Below are 16,373 nucleotides of genomic sequence, written 5' to 3'. Positions count from 1 at the left end.
AGCTGGAATTCCATATCCTTGACCTTCATGTACTCCTAAATTGTGAATTCCTAGCAGCCATAACTTGTAAAACTCAATCAGTGAATAAATATATTGTGATCACATTTCCCAATGTCCCTTAGCTAATGAAAACGTAAATGAGTTGGGGGAGATTGAACTAAAAAGTAAAAACAATTTGCAGCCTCCAAGGCGAAGTTGACAGTGCATGAGCACTGGTAATTCTCTTTAATATACTCTGCTCTGTTGTTGTTTTATGCTGACACAGAGCCTCACTCCCTGTGGAGCCCTGACTGGCCTTGACCTTCTTTCTCCTTCCCTAGCCTCCTGACTGCTGGGTTTCAGGTGTGCACCACCACGTCTGCTTTTTAATCTAGTTCCTGACTGCCAGCCTTGAAGCTGAAACCCTTTTTACACAGCTCCTCCTCAGAGGTATTGCTTCCTGCACAGAGCTTGCTTTAGTGTGAAAATGATTGCTAACCCATAGAGTTGAACATTATCATTCAGACTCAGACTCAGCTTCAATCCTGTTTGTCATTTTGGGAAAGGGGAACTTAGAAGTGCATTTGTTAGATGTCCACACGTGTGCATGTGTGTGTGTGTGTGTGTGTGTGTGTGTGTGTGTGTGTTTTACTGAAGATCAGACCCAGGGCCTTGTAAATGCTAGACGCGTTCTTCCACTGAGCTACAAGCCCAATCTTTAATTTGCTGCATGAAGAATATATGAGCAGGGTATGGTGGTGCATTCCTTTAATCCCAGCACTTGGGAAGCAGAGGCACAAGGGTCTCCATGAGTTTGAGGCCAGCCTAGTCAACATAGTAACTTCTAGGCCAGTCAAGACTTTATAGTGAGACCTTACTCTGCTCTGTAGAAATGTCTAGGCCTCTATTTACATAAAACATGGTTTCTATGCTTTGATAATTAGCTACAATATTAGTAATTTCAAGAAGAAAATGTATCCTAGCAAACACCTCTTTCAAAGATAGGACTTGCCAAAACAGTGTGCTCTAAAAATAAGTCAATGATCTAAGAAATCTTAATTATTTCCTTAATTAAGTCAGTACTCAATGACCCATTCATCAAAGTCTTTGTGCTAATGCTCAATTTAACGGTAGCTTCTCCACCTGTTCTCCTGGGCTCCTTGCTGAGATGAAATTGTTAGCCCTTCCTGATTTTCTGTGAGACCCCTCTTCAGTAAATACTGTGTATCCGCTGCTGGGATAGTTTTTTATCCATACTATTCATAGCCTGGTTGGAAGGATCCCCTGTTTATAATTCCACATAAATCTATACGAGTACCTGCTTAAAATCCTTACCATCCCTTGCAATACAGTGATCATGCACACATCGCCTGCGCTCTGCCACATCCATCTCTTGCACTCCACCACATCACCTGCCCTCTACCTCACCCTTGTGTGTCCCTCTAAACTGATCTGCCATAGACTTTGTTGTCACACAATATTTAGCTTAAGTTCTTCCCTAGCCCATGCCCTGCTCTTGCTGTGCTGTTCCTTGTGCTGTTTGTCTACTCCTAAGCCAGGAGGTTCCTGTGTGCCCCCCCCCCAAAGCTCAGCCTATGAATCACTTCCTTTGTGAGTTCTTTCAGTTAACATCCCTCCTCCATACTTCTGGTGTGGCAGCATCTATTGCATCATCATTTAGAAGGGATTCTCCCCTTGCCCCATCATTTGGAAGGGATTCTCCCCTTGCCCCATCATTTGGAAGGGATTCTCCCCTTGCCCCATCATTTGGAAGGGATTCTCCCCTTGCCCCAAAATAAGATTGACCCTCTAGCTAATGGAAACGTGAGAGCATTGTCCCATCAACCCTCTTTGCTAGAGTCTTACTGGGCAGAAATCGAGAATACTTTCCTGGAGTCTGATACTCTCTGTGATGCACTTCAGAGGCTGCTCCAAAGCCAGTCTGTCCACTTGGCATCTTACTGGCTGGAGATTGATGCTTTTCTAAGCATCTTTGACAAACTAAAAAGCCTGAGAACAATGTGGAAGATACTTCTGGGGAGGAGTGTGTCCCATAGAGAGCTCAGCGGATGCATCTCTTTGCTTAGGCAGCAGCTTGTCTTGTCTTAAGCTGATGACCACCTTTGACCCATACGAGACATGAAGTCATCTCGCTGAGCAGCAAGCGCAGGTGTGAAGGAAGAAGGTTAAGAACAGCTCTTGGGGTGGGGTGTGCTGGAAGATTGCGCATGGCCTCTTGTTAATCTGCCTCCATGGCGCCCCAGGCTGGGGGATTTGAAGCTGGTTACCAGCTAATGTGTACTCTCCATAATTTAATTTTTTGTTTGAAAAACATCCCCCACCCCCAAGAAAAGCTGAAGTGATGGCTACACTGTTAAAAGTATATACTGCCCTCTTACAGGACCCAAATTTGGTTTCCAGCATCCACACTGGAAAGCTCACAGCCACCAGTAACTCCAGCTCTGGGAGATCAAGTTACTCTTCTTCAGATCTTCACAAGCGACTGCCCTCACACACACACTCACACACACACACACACACACACACACACACACACACACACACACGATGTCTTTTAAAAAGTAAACAATTTGGCTTTAGATGCTACACATTTCTTAGTTTAAAAATCTTCAAATAAATAGGGAATGATGGTGGACGCCTTTAGTTCCAGCACTCAGCAGGCAGATTTTTGTGAATTTGAGCCCAACCTGGTCTACATAGGGAGTTCTAGGATAGCAAGGGCTATACAGAGAGAAACACTGTCAGAAAAAAAAAGAGAAAAGAAAAGAAAAAAAAAACGCTAACCAGGGCTAGAGAGGTGGCTCAGAGGTTGAGAACATTGACTGCTCTTCCAGAGGTCCTGAGTTCAAATCCCAGCAACCACACAGTGGCTCACAACCATCTGTAATGAGATCTGATGCCCTCTTCTGGTGTGTCTGAAGACAGCTATAGTGTAGTTATATACATAAAATAAGTAAATAAATCTTTAAAAAGAAAAAGGAAAAAAACTAAAGGGGGGGAGAGAAGAGAATTTTCAAACCAGTTGACTAACTGGTTTTAAAGGCTTCTCCATTTCTATGGCTATGATGGTTAATGTTGCCTGTCACCTTGACAGGGTCTCAAATCACCAAAGAGAATGTCTCTGAGGAAAGTTGTAAATTACATAATATGGGGGGTGGGGGTGGACAGGGTGGAATTCTAGCCAAAAGGAAGAAGCTGCTGGGTATTGGCGCTCATCTGTTTCCCAGCTGCCCCTTGCCCCTGCCACCGTGCCTGCCTTTCCTTGCTTCTGCTGCTGGCACAGAGAAGAGAAAAATAATTAATATAGTGCACTCTTCCTGCCTCCAGCGAGAAAGGTTTTCCATTTGGCATGGTCTAATAGCGCCCAGGTCCAAAAGAGTTGGTGAGTTCAGAAAAGATTTCAAGCAATGGCTGTGTATGTATAGCTATATGTTTAGAGACATAGTCAGAGAACTGTAAAGCCAGCTCAGGCCGCACCGACAGATGGAGCTGCAGTGTGCTTCTGCAGGCCATGGGAAGAACTTACGAGGTGCGTGTTCATTTGAGAGGACTGTATGCTTCGGAACAGTGCAGACTCCGATCTGAGCCATACCTGCTGGCTGTATACTTCTAGGTGTTTTACTTCGCTAAGCCCCCCATTTCCCCTTTATAAAGTGGGATTAATGGGAAGCATCCTGGTGAGACTGTGACATTGAAAATGCTCACAGAATGCTTTGCACAGGTTTGGCTCCTAAGATAAGGCAGTTACAATTTAGGTTTCCTGGGATGAGAGAGGGGCCTGGTAGTTTTGATCTTTCACCTGCATGCCCCCAGAGTACTGTTGTTGGCAGTGGCTTATAGTCTGCGACTGCTCAGGGGAAATGGGTAAAAGACCTGCTATCTTGACTCAAACCAAAACAACTGAAGATCCACCCAGGCCCTGGGTTCCCCAGGATAGAGCCAAGTCGATGGAAGGGTTATGTTTAGCACTCCCCCCTGGGCCCTCTGCTTCTTTCCTTTTCTTCCATGGACATTGGTCCCAAGAACAATTCTGCCATGCTAAACTCCATCTCAGAGTCTCTTTCCAAAGAAACCAGACCTGTAACAGGCAACGGTGCCGGTATACAGTGCTGGGTTACTATTAACCGCCTGTGGGTCTGAGATGGTATAGCACTTAGAGACCTGTGTACCTTGGTCAGATTTCAGGAATATGCTTGAGACAGTTGGACAAAATGTCAGATAAAAGAGAAGTCCCCAGATGCATGTGCGACTTGCCCATTAAAGGACATTTGGCTGGGGTTTCAAACATCCTAATGCCAGTCCTCATGAGTCTAAGAGCACAGTAGTGGTTTTTGCCATTCCTCTGAAAAAAGGCTTGGCCTTTTTATATCAATATAACTAAGCAAATGTAGTGATTAGTCTTTTCCAATATTGAGCTTTTAATTCCTTCTCAGTGGCAAGGGCCCAGTTAGAGGCCTTCCTGCATGCAGAACTGTTCTCACCTGTGTCTGTGCATTGGCAGCAGAAGCAAATATTTTGGAGCTCCTCTTGCACTGCACACAACTCAGTGCCTTTTGGGCTGGACCTGACATCCTACTCAATAACTCCTCCTCTGCCCTCCCCCATCCCTGCCAAATATATCTCATAGGGTTAAAGCAAATTAGACAAACATTTACAGCCATGAGGTTAATCCTGATGTGAATGAGAATGACCCCATAGTCTCATATATTTGAATGTTTTATCCCCTGTTAATGGAGCTGTTTGGGAAGGATTAGAAGGTGTGGCCTTGTTAGAGTGGGAGTGGACTTGCTGGAGGAGGTGTGTCTTTAGAGGTGGGCTTTGAGATTTCAAAAACCCATGCCAAGTTCAGACAGATTCATATTCATTTTCTCTCGCTCTCTCTGTGTCTCTCTTTGTGTCTGTCTGTCTCTCTCTCTCTCTCTCTCTCTCTCTCTCTCTCTCTCTCTCTCTCAGCCTGCTGCCTGCACATCAGAATGTAAAGCTCTCAGCTCCTGCTCCAGACCATGCCTATCTGTTTCCCAGTGTGTTAATCATGGATTAACCCTCCAAAATGGTTAACAAGCCTCCAATTAAATGCTTTCTTTTACAAGAGCTGCCTCAGTCATAGTGTCTCTTCATGGCAACAGAGCAGTGACTAAGACACTGTGTTAATTTCTAGGGTTAAATCAGACTTGGATTTGTACAGGGACAGCATCTCCCCAAAGCCTTAAGCCTATCTTGCCTCTTCCCTGTCCTTTCCTACTCTGATTTCACCAGGTAATAGAGTTGAAGACCCAGGAGGCGCCAGCCCAGCCAGTAAGATCAGTTGTTGCCAGCTAGCCTGGCCCAGTTCACTTAGTAATTAATCAAAAACTACTTCCTGAAGGTCATGTACAAAGGCATAGACCATGACCTGTGCAGGTACTCACTGGGTACTGGACTCCCTGTCTCTCAAAGAAAGGTGGACAGAAACACACAGGGCAGCAGCTGTACCATGGACCACTGAGTGTCATGAGACCAAAGAGAAATTCACTTTCCCCAGATCACTTTTGCACATATCAAAACCCTAACCCAGAGGTCACTTTAGAGCCTTGCTCAGAGAAGCTCTCAGAACCCAACAGCTGAGTGTTGTTCCCAGTAGTTTCCAGCGACTTTATGGGCTGAAACAATAATATAATGTTCAACTGGGAGCAGGCAGTGGCAGACATCTTCCGTGGTGACATTTTACCTGGGGTTGTGAGAGAATCCTGAGCAGACCCACAAGGTTGGTGGGCTTTATGAACAGTCACAATGACATGGATGTGCCGGTGACCTTGCTGGGCAGAGGCTCTTGCACTCACCCAACTGGCCAGATCCAGCATGAGGAGCAGCCACACATTTGCAGAATCCAGGCTTCTCTGCCTACTTTCTCCATCCCACAGTGAAGGCTGGGCCACGGTATGTGAGGGACATCGAGGACCGGGACATTGAGGACCGAGTCATCCTGTCCCCTCTAGTGCACATGAGAAGATACATTTCCAGGCCTAAGAATTATTTATAGACCAAGAGACACCCTTGTGCCTTGCACTGGGTCCCCCTCTCGCAGTGAAGTGACTAGACTCTTCCCAGAGTGGGAGCTTCATGTGACAGTGCTGTCTTAGGCCTGCTGTGGAGGCCTTTCCTAGAGCTGAACAAATTTTAATTGCTCTTTCTGTTGACTTTGAGCAATGACCCTGAGGTTTTGTTTTGCTTTTGTTTGTTTTAATTAAATAAACTAGTAATGAATACCTTAAACATCTACATTGTTATCTGCTTTATCACCCTTTAAAAAAATTTAAAAGTCAAGCATGATATCTCATGCCTGGAGTTAGAGGCAGGAGGATAGGGAGTTGGAGGCCAACCTCTGCTACATGGGGAATTTGAGGCTAGCCTGGGATACATAAAACCCTATAAATAAAATTAAATAAATAAATAAAAATAAGTTAATTGCAGAGCAAACTTTTTAAAGTCCCTTTTTGGAGATGAACATAGAGTTTGATAACTTCCGTCTCTTAACATGGAGTCAGAGGCTCTGGCTGTGGTTGTGGACATGAAATCATTTAGGAGGTGGGAGAGAAGGCATGGAGAGCGTCTCTAACAAACCACCTTTCCTTATATCACCTGAGCTTCATCCCACACTTGCCCAACACTGAACACAGAGGACATTCCTCTCTGGTGTGGACCTGTCCTACCCTTCACCCCAGAGGACCCTTCCCCAGGAATGGGTGGTGAAATGAAAGACTGGACAAAACACCAAGACAGCAGTGTGACTGGGAAGCCTTAAGGAGTCTGTGTAGGCAGGAGGCAGAGAGTTTGGCTACAAGAAACTAGAAACCAGAGTCCGGAGAGCTGGACAGCTAATGTTCTGGAACAGACACCCTGCTATGGCAGAACTGGGTGAGAAGCAGGCCCTTTGACGATACCTACAGCCTTTGCTCACTGGCAACCAGGTCCATAGCAGAAGCGTTCTGAGTTGAACAGGGTTTTCCCATTCTGCATGCATGTGCTCCGTGCCCACATGTCAGGGACAACCTGAGCAAGGACTGCCAACGGGGCTCCTGATGGCACAGGCCTAGCCTATGAACTCACATCGGTGTGCTGAGAAAACCCCAGTTCTTGGCATTTTCATATACAATGGTGACTGTTGAGACAAAGAAGCTCCTGCATTTACTAAGGATAGGTGAGAACCATGTCTAAGCGGCACCGTTATTCTGTCTGAATTCTAATTTCCCGCCACACCAGAATTTGCCAGGAGCTACCTGATGTCATGGCACCCTCCTGGCCCTACCATCCAGGTATACTGTGCCCACCTGAGCCCTGCCTTTTCTTGCCTGACTCCTGAGTTCTGCCTCGGAAATCAGGCTGGGTACAGTGTGGCACTATAGGGCAGGAAGTATACCCCCAGAAATTACCATAATTTTCTGCTCTACCACATGTGCATGGTCCCAAGAAGATGATTCCTCTGTGACATTATAGAGCTTCCATAGTGTTTGTGCCTGAACACCAGACACATAGGTCCTGACTCTAGGAAATTGAGGCAGCCTTGGTCTGTAGAAATGTACATTTGAGCTGGAATAGTGGCTGCTGTCCCATCCCTGGTACCTGTCCCTTCCCTGCTAGGTCTTCAAGAACAACTTGTTCAGCTCCTGCCTTTTTCGTGAAGCCCTCTGCTCTTCCTGTGGCATTTCCCTGTGCCTGAACGCTGGTATTTTAGAATCACAGAACCCTCGTTCCGCATTACCCGTCTTCCCCTCCACCATCTCACCCTTTCTCTAAGGTCCCATAAAGATCCCCATTTAAGTCCATGTGGCCCAGAATGAGGAAAGTTATGACCATTCATCCTCATGAACCTTTATTTCACTGGACTGCAGATCTCTGTGCTGCCCAGTGCAGCAGGATAGAGAAGGCGGAGGCTAATTGGGGGTGAGGAGGGGAGGGCGGGTTCTACGTGCTGCTTCCCCACCAGGGTGCACTATGCCTGACTCCATTTAGGCTAGATTAAAATGAAATGTTCTCCCGCCCAAGGCTATTTATTTATTAGTAGGCAGAAAATGAAATTAACCTTAATTGGTTTGGGTCACTGGCCCAAACTTGCGTTCTGCTTGCTGCCTCTGTCCCCTTGCTAAACAACAGTCAAAACAGAGACCCAGAATCAGGCATGCCAAGGAGCAGAAACATAAATGCTCCCCTCTTCCGCCACAGAGGGATTCTCAGAGGCTCATGAGTCATTCCGTGCACCGCACAGAGAGAAGACAGGCAGGCCTTCACTTCCATGCCCTTTTTCAATATGTATGTACTGTTGGGATTTACAAAATACAAAGATACTTTTAAATGAGTGCTTAATAAGTCCCTCTGACCCAACAATGGCCTTGGGAAGAGAACATGCTCCAAGTTTAGCTGCCGATAAGGGCTGTGGCACTCTGCCTCAGCTTTCTGTTCTGAGGATAAACAGGCTCAGGCTTGGCGCTCTGACTGCGGTGCGACTAAGTGGTGATCATGCATCAGCACAACTGCCTGTTTCTCCAGGATAGCCAATGACACAGCGTTTGCCGCACACTTTCCCTAGCCCAGGCGTCTGTGTGATTGGAAATTAGCTTATCCGGCCTTTAAAACTCCTGCCAGCTTCTCACAAGGCAGTAACTTAGCATGGTGTGAATAGCACTTCTAGAGGGAAAACACACAAAGACGAAACAGAAGCCACACCCCGCCAGGGTCTTCTACTCTCCCAGCTCTTCTGCCAGCCGCCCTGTGCCGGCGTGGCAGTGCGGGTGAGGGGTACTAGCATAGGACATGCTGCACAGACTGAGTTGAACACATATCCTCCCCTCGCAGAGGACTCTAACTAGGAGTGTAAGCTTGTCTCATCCCCTGCAACAAGAAAGAAGTAGACAGATCCTGCCTCAAGAGACAGTCACGACTGGTGGAGTCCTTTGAAAGACCTGGCTTATGACCCACCAGCCAGAAGTTCCAGGTCTCTGTCCTGTGTCTGTTAGGAGACAAAAGAGTATAGGACTGGGGCTGCTGCTTCAAGAGTGTGTAGTGAGAGGGGTGTGTCGGCCAGCAGAAGAGGAGGGGGGTCCCTTCCAGTTGCTTCCTCCTCTAACTAAACTGTGCTGCACTCATCTTTTAGCCTCGGCAAGAATAAACTCCTTAAGATATTTGCCATAAGACTTAGCATCCTGCCCTGGTCCTTCCATAGTACAGGGTGAGCCAGCAGAAGCTGGGAGGTGAAAAATGCACCTTTCGTGAAAGTCTTAATAATGTCCCTGTTGTTGGCATCGGGCCAGGCTGTTCTGTGATTACCCAGGAACCAGAGCCATTTTACCAGGTCTTATAAGGCTCTTAGAAGACACCATCAATTGGCTGCAGTTATACATAAACTTACCAGAGGGCGTCTGAGCCGAGCTGCAGACACAGCTTGGGACAGTTGCAAAGGCAGGAGCCATGCAGGGCTCCAGATGCTCTGAGTTCCCTGTCGAGTCATCTCCTCCTGGCTCACTTAGGATACCCAGGCAGGCCTGGCAAGAAGAAAAAGGTCTGAGTTATACTTTATGTAACCTTTCATCCAGTATACCCTCTGTTTAATAAATAGTTTAGATCCTACGAAGTCCAGCACTTCTTGTATAGCGCCTTGTGCTAAGTTCTGGGGAAGGTTCCTCAGAATGGGAAAGAGAGAGAAACAAGGGTAGAGGTCAGCAGGGTAACAGTATTGTTAAATGTTGTGAGGGACACAAACAGGAAAGCGAGGTGCAGAGTTGGGGAGGCTAGCCGCTCTATAGGGGGGAGACCTGTGTGGAGGGGCTTTGGCACTGGGATCTCAGAGTAGCAGGGCAAGAGGAGCCACAGGAATTGTGTTCCAGGCAGGAATGCATAGACACACAAGACCCTTAGCGTGTTCAGGATCAGAAAGGCTGTTGCCAGAATGGTGGACAGAGAATGATGAGTTCAAATGAAGGCAAGAGCCAGGCTGTATAGGGCTCTGTGACCAGAGCTAGGACTTTATTCTAAGAGCATGGCGAGACACTAAGTGTGTTAAGCAGGAGTGATGTAATTAAAGATCACTGCCACATTGTTGCTAATAGATTGGAAACAGTTTCCATTAATGTGGACCTGGGTAAGTAACATTAGGTTCATTAGACTAGATACAGTAATTTAAAACTCTGAGACACAGCTATGTGCCCAACTATAGAAGGTTCGCCAAACAGCTCCAGTAGAAGACAAAACAAAAACAAAAACCAAGAAACCATATGGCAGTTTAGAGTGAAGCTCAGGGGAAGAGCCCTTGGGAACCCCTGCAACCCCAATAGTAGGGGAAATATGTTATAAATGTATTTTAAAGGCCAGCAAGATGGCTCAACAGATAGGGATGCCTACCACCAAGCCTGATTGTTGATCCAAATTTTAAACCCTGGGCTCATGTGGTGGGAAAAGAGAACCAGCTCCTGGGAGTTGTCATCTGGCTTCCACACGTTCACAGCGGTATGCACACAGAATATACATATTTATATATTCTTAAATATATATTTTAAATACTATATATGTGCTTTATATATATATTTTATATATATATGATATATTTTAAAAAGAGACAACATCCCTGCCTATAGATGTACCTGTGTATAGACTATTACATAACAGTCTGTTTGAAAGATGCTCCTAGGAAGACCATGTGAGGCTAGAAGTGGATAGACACTAACTTAATAGCATATTATTCTGCACATGTGAACGGTTTATACTGTGCCTGGACCACTTATTCAGCAAACAAAAGACATCACACCTAAGTTGGATCACTCTGGCTACTTTGTGGAGAAGGACTGAGCAAGGCAAGAATGGAAATGGAGAATGTTCTTGAAGGCTCAGGCTGCAGGAGAGGTGTGGGCTTGAACTCTGATACCCCGTGGATGAACTCTTGATACTCTGTGATGGAATGTTGTTGAATGTCTACCAGGTGCTAAACCCCTCAGAATGCCAGAGACTGTGCAAGACATCACAGGGGAAAGGACAGTTATGGGTGTGCACTACTGTCAAATCCACATGAGATTCCTAAATCCTTATAATTATAAAAATAAAATCAAAAGCCAGGCTTGACAGTGCTGGAGAAGCTTGCTGTCAGCCAGTCAGTCTGTCTGAGTCAGTGAGCTTCATGTTTAGTGAGAATCTCGTTTCAAAAGGAATGCAGTCCATTGACCACTAGCCTCCGTGTGTGTGTATGCACACACAGGTACACATGCGCACACACATGAATACATACATACATATATATATATATACACACACACATACACAATTTACCCTAAAGAGTTGCACAAAATACATATTACACGCACATATTCATATAGCTCTTCTCTCTCTCTCTCTCTCTCTCTCTCGCTCTCTCTCGCACACACACACACACACACACACACACACACACACACACACACACGTACCCCTGAAGAATACACGTTTCTCAACAGAGCTTGCTTTCTTTGCAGAGAGATGCCAAAGGCCAGTACCTGTTTGACCTTCTTTGCCACCACCTGAACCTACTTGAGAAAGACTACTTTGGGATTCGTTTCGTGGACCCAGATAAGCAGCGGGTAAGTTAAAATTCAAACCACAAACAGAGCACAGGGTTGGTAAATAGGCCCAAATCCTTGGTTGCATATAAAGTCCATGCAAAGTTTAGCCTCAGGAGTCAGGTCCCACCCAGATTCTTTCTTTTTTTTTTTCCCATCTTTATTAACTTGAGTATTTCTTATTTACATTTTGATTGTTATTCCCCTTCCTGGTTCCTGGGCCAACATCCCCCTCCCCTTCTATATTGGTGTTCCCCTCCCCATCCTCCCCCCATTACCACCCTCCCCCTCAACAATCACGTTCACTGGGGGTTCATCTTGGCAGGACCAAGGGCTTCCCCTTCCACTCCACCCAGATTCTTAATTGGTGTCATTGCTTCAAATCAGATCACTGAGCCTGAGAGTCACCTGAACCAGAGTTCAGATGAGGAAAACTGGCATTTCACAGACCAAAAAGGCAGCCCAAGAGCTTACGCAATTTGCCATGGGCGCCTGCTAGAGGTGTAGCTGGTAGCCAGTGTTGAGGTCATAGAGCCCAGTGTACAGAGAGGGCATCTCTTGCTTCCTTTCTAGTAAATGGGCTGACCTAGATTTCAGGGATCTTGCCCTGGTTAGGTAGGGCATGACTGGGCAATGCCAGTCTGGTCTAGGCAGAACAGAGAGCCAAACTGAACTGACACAAGCCCTTTAGTGCCTTGCAAAACCTGTAGCTCTTCCCCTGGTCTGTGCAGTAAAGGCGCAGTAAAGGTGGTGGGCTACGGGCCTTCACCACAACTGGTATCGCAGACAGAAACCAATCCATTTCCCTTGGACCCCTACGTCATCTCCAACTTCACCTTCCCAACCTGACCCTCCCTTCTGTGGTCAGCCAGACATTATGACTTTCCAGACACGTCTGTCTCCTTCTCAGTCCTTTGGTCCCTCAGTTCTCCGCCTGGAGTATGCTTCCCTTTTGTTCCTCCTGGTTCTCTTTTGTTTTGTTTTGTTTTCTAGCTTGGTTTTTTGTTTTTGTTTTTGTTTTCTTTTCTTTTTATCGGAGCTGGGGACCGAACCCAGGGCCTTGTGCTTGCTAGGCAAGCGCTCTACCACTGAGCTAAATCCCCAACCCCTGGTTTTGTTTTTTGAAGATGGATTTTTATTTTATTGATGCGTGTGTGTGTGTGTGTGTGTGTGTGTGTGTGTGTGTGTGTGTGTATGTGTGTGTGTGTGTATGTGTGTGTGTGTGCCATGTGTATGCTGGTGCCCTCAGCAGCCAGGGAGCATGTTGTTGAATCCCCTGGAGTTGGAGTTACAGGCAGTCGTGAGGTTCCTAACCAGGGTGCTTGGAACTGAACCTAGGTCTTCTCCAAGAGCAGCAATCACTCTTAAACTCTGAGCATCCCTCCAGCCCCAAAGCCCCTTCTTTTCATACTTAAGGTCTTTCCTGGCTTCTTGCTTCCTCCAGGAAGTCTCCCCAAACCTTGCCACATATCCCGCTATGGCCCACTATGTCCACTAATACCCATCATAGCACTTCCTGCTCTGTGTTGACAGCCTTTGCCCCCACAAAAGTTTAAGTTCCAGGAGGGGACAGACAGACTGTATCTCACCCATCATTGTCTACCATGGAGCCAAGGCAGGGCTTAGAAAGTAGCTGATGTTCAGTAAGCATTTGCTGAAGGGATAAGTTAATGATTTGTGGTGCCTTGAGACTCACCTTCATCTTCCCAGCCTGCAGACAGCTGCATTTCTGCAGGTGATTCATGGTCCCTCTGCTGACTGCGAGGATGTGCTATTTGGCATCCCTAGGAAGTGGGAAAATATGCAGACACATGCAGGCTGTGCACTCCTGCTCACTCACCACCCAAGCTCCGGTCTCCACAAACATCATCCCAAATCCTCCAGAGCTTCATAAATCCTGTAGGGCCTCCTTTGCTAGGTCCAAGATTTCCTCCACAGCCTCAAACAGCACTGTTTCTGTCATCATCTCGGGTCTCAGGCCATTAAAAGGCACAGCATCTGTGCTACCCAGAGTGACGGATGCTGAGGGAGAGTGGATATGCCCTTCACCGCACCACAGACAGAGGCTGTTCATCTTTTGGTTGTCTGAGCCACTTTGTCCTCTGGATCCTGTTTAGGGTTCTGTACTGAAGATGTGAGTTTTAGAAAAGACTCTTAAGACACCTACCATGCCCTTTTCCTCTGACTAGCCCAGTCCCCACTCTTCACGTATTTATCTCGCCTCTCCCTGCCTGGTAGAGCTGTGAGCAACATCATGGAGATTTATCCTCAAAGTCTGCCCCTTGCTCTGTTCTGTTGACATGCTGCCCTTAGCTCTGGGCCTTAGCATGCAGCCACTAAGTGCCCAGAGAGCAAGAAACCGAACTGTCCTCACTGTAATATGTATCCATTCTCCATGAAATAGTGGAAGTTTGGGATGTTGGTTTTTCTTTTCTGCCAGTATTTGTTTGGGCTAAGTGCTCTCTCCCGGGGAGTGGTATATATACCCCAAGATCTCCTTATTTGTCCCAGAGCTGATGGTATAAAAATTCAAGGGGCAAATATGTCCTGTTGATCATTTTTTCAGTTAGGGTAGGATGTGCTTGAGAAAAGGATGACTGTGGAGTTGACCCACATTAAAGGAGGGCGAACAAGAGAAGACTGAAAGAAGAGACATGTCCCTTTACAGAGAGTCTGCTGTAAGCTAAGCCCCATCAGGCTGATGTAGACCGAGCACCAAGTGGTACCTGGTTCCTAATCAAGAGCTCTACACATGTTCCATCAAGCAGCCTTTAAGGCCAATGTTGAGACTCCAGATGAATAGATTAAGACAGGTTGTCCAACCAGAATAAGTGGCAAGGCCAGTCTGGAGGCTAGGACTGTCTGGTTCTGTAGACTCTGTGGTTTCTGAGGTATAATGCTAAAGTCACAAAGTAGCCCAAGTAGGGATGATTCTGAGCCTCAGAAAAGGAACATGGACCAGAGAAGCCTGAGAGAGTCCTGGGAGGTCTTAAACCACCTATGATGAGACTTAATCTAAATCCACTAATTCATGGTAGAGATACAGGAAGTGAACTCCTTGTTCCCAGAGGTGTGAGGAAAGTCTCCTCCCCTGGCTCCAATGTGGTCTCAACAGCTCACAGTGACTGTCATCACTGTTTGCTCACTGGGTGTCCTGGGGCTCCCACCTCTCCACCTTTCCTGGAGGAGCTGCCTCATTCCTTGCCCTCTGTTTCAGCTCAGCGTCCTCTCTTTTTAGACCCTTTCAAGCGTCAAAGCATGAAGAGTGTTCCAGTTTGACCCGTTTTCCTCTGAATCTTGCTCTCTTCCTGATCCCGCCTCATGTTCTGAGTTTGCTATTAATTCTGGGACTCAGTCCACAGATGCCATCACCATATTGCTGGGACAACCTCAAGATTTCTCCACTGGATCTCTAAAATCCCTCAGACGAGCTGTGACAGTTTTCCAAGCCTTCCTGATGGTCTCCAGCTTCTCCTCTCCTGAGTTCTCAGCACAGTCCAAACAAAAGCTGTCTCTTGCTACTGCGGGGGGGGGGGGGGGGGTGTTCCTTGTAACTGAGCTCATGAGCCCTCTGGCGATCACGACTCAGTCAGATCTTATCATCTCTGTCTTTATTATTTCTATCTTATTTCTCTTACCTGTCCATCTAAAGGTCTGTGTCCTACATGCCCCACACCTGCTGTGTTCTCCTCCCTATACAGCCCTAGCGTGCTTTGAACCAGAGGGGCCTCCTGCACCTGCCCAGGCAAAGCTGCAGCCCCAGTCGCTTCTGTGCAATTGCACTCTTACTTCTGCTTCCCTGCGAAGCAGAGCTGCGGTGGGCCGTGTAATGTGAGAAGGGCCTCTTAACCACGCTGAGTGGCTGTAATAAGTTGCCAGCCTCGTGGGAGCTCGGATCAGAGGAGGCAAGAGAGCAGAATGTCAGCCCAGATTATCCATGTGGTGCTGACGTACGGACTCTTAGTGGGTCCATTAACTACATGACCCACAGCCCAGCCTAGAAGGTGAGAGCTGGGAACTGAGGGAGACCAGGATGCTGTCTGCATGGCCTTGGCTGCTTTCCTATAGAAGAAAGTCTCTGCCAAGACAGTACACTAAGCAGAAGGAGCCAGGATAGAGGGCACTCTGAAACCTAGCCCTTTGCCTACTCCACACCTACGAGTTGCCCCACATGCTAGGCCCTGGTAATTATATGTTAAAGAAGTCAGTTCCGTCCTCTGGGAACTTACAGCTAGAATCTTTAAACTACTTCCAAGCAATCAGACCCCAAATAATAGCAATTTTAGCTCTCTGCCAGTCGACAATGCTTGCCTAGTGTAAAAGCAGCAAGCGTCAGCCATGAATGTTATCAAGAACCCACAGAGGTTTGGGGAACTGATCTACAGTGATTGGAGCTGGAGAGATGGCTCAGCTGTTAACAGCACTTTCTTGCTCTTCCAGAAGACTCAAGTTTGGTTCTCAGCACCCACATGGGGCAGCTTACAACCACCATTAACTCTAGCTTAGACTCAAGTTTGGTTCTCAGCACCCACATGGGGCAGCTTACAACCACCATTAACTCTAGCTTTGGGGTTTCTGACACCCTCTTCTGGCCTACACGCGCGCGCGCGCACACACACACACACACACACACACACACACACACACACACAAACACACACACAAATATCTTTTAAAAAGAGAGAAGTTAGAATGATCTCATTACTGCCTTCCCTCAAACTTAAGTACTGTGGAGGAAAATGAAAACTATAGTTTGACTATATTTTAGCTATTAAAAAAATCCATGAGGAGGTGGGCTGGAGAGATGGCTCAGCAGTT

General features: G+C 46.8%; 1 protein-coding gene across 3 annotated transcripts in view; it reads left to right on the top strand.

Annotated features, from left to right (window-relative positions):
* Frmd5 (FERM domain containing 5) overlaps positions 1-16,373 on the top strand; it is a 270,865-nt gene that overhangs the window by 214,320 nt on the left and 40,172 nt on the right. For all 3 annotated transcript variants that reach the window (NM_001430432.1, NM_001430431.1, NM_001430433.1), the window contains 1 exon segment: positions 11,472-11,576. In NM_001430432.1, the coding sequence (NP_001417361.1) occupies positions 11,472-11,576 (105 nt within the window).

Source organism: Rattus norvegicus, chromosome 3 (assembly GCF_021556685.1).
Source record: "Rattus norvegicus strain SHRSP/BbbUtx chromosome 3, alternate assembly SHRSP_T2T, whole genome shotgun sequence".
NCBI classification, from domain to species: domain Eukaryota; kingdom Metazoa; phylum Chordata; class Mammalia; order Rodentia; family Muridae; genus Rattus; species Rattus norvegicus.
The sequence above is the reverse complement of the archived record's forward strand: the minus strand, read 5'-3'. Positions and strand labels throughout refer to the sequence as shown.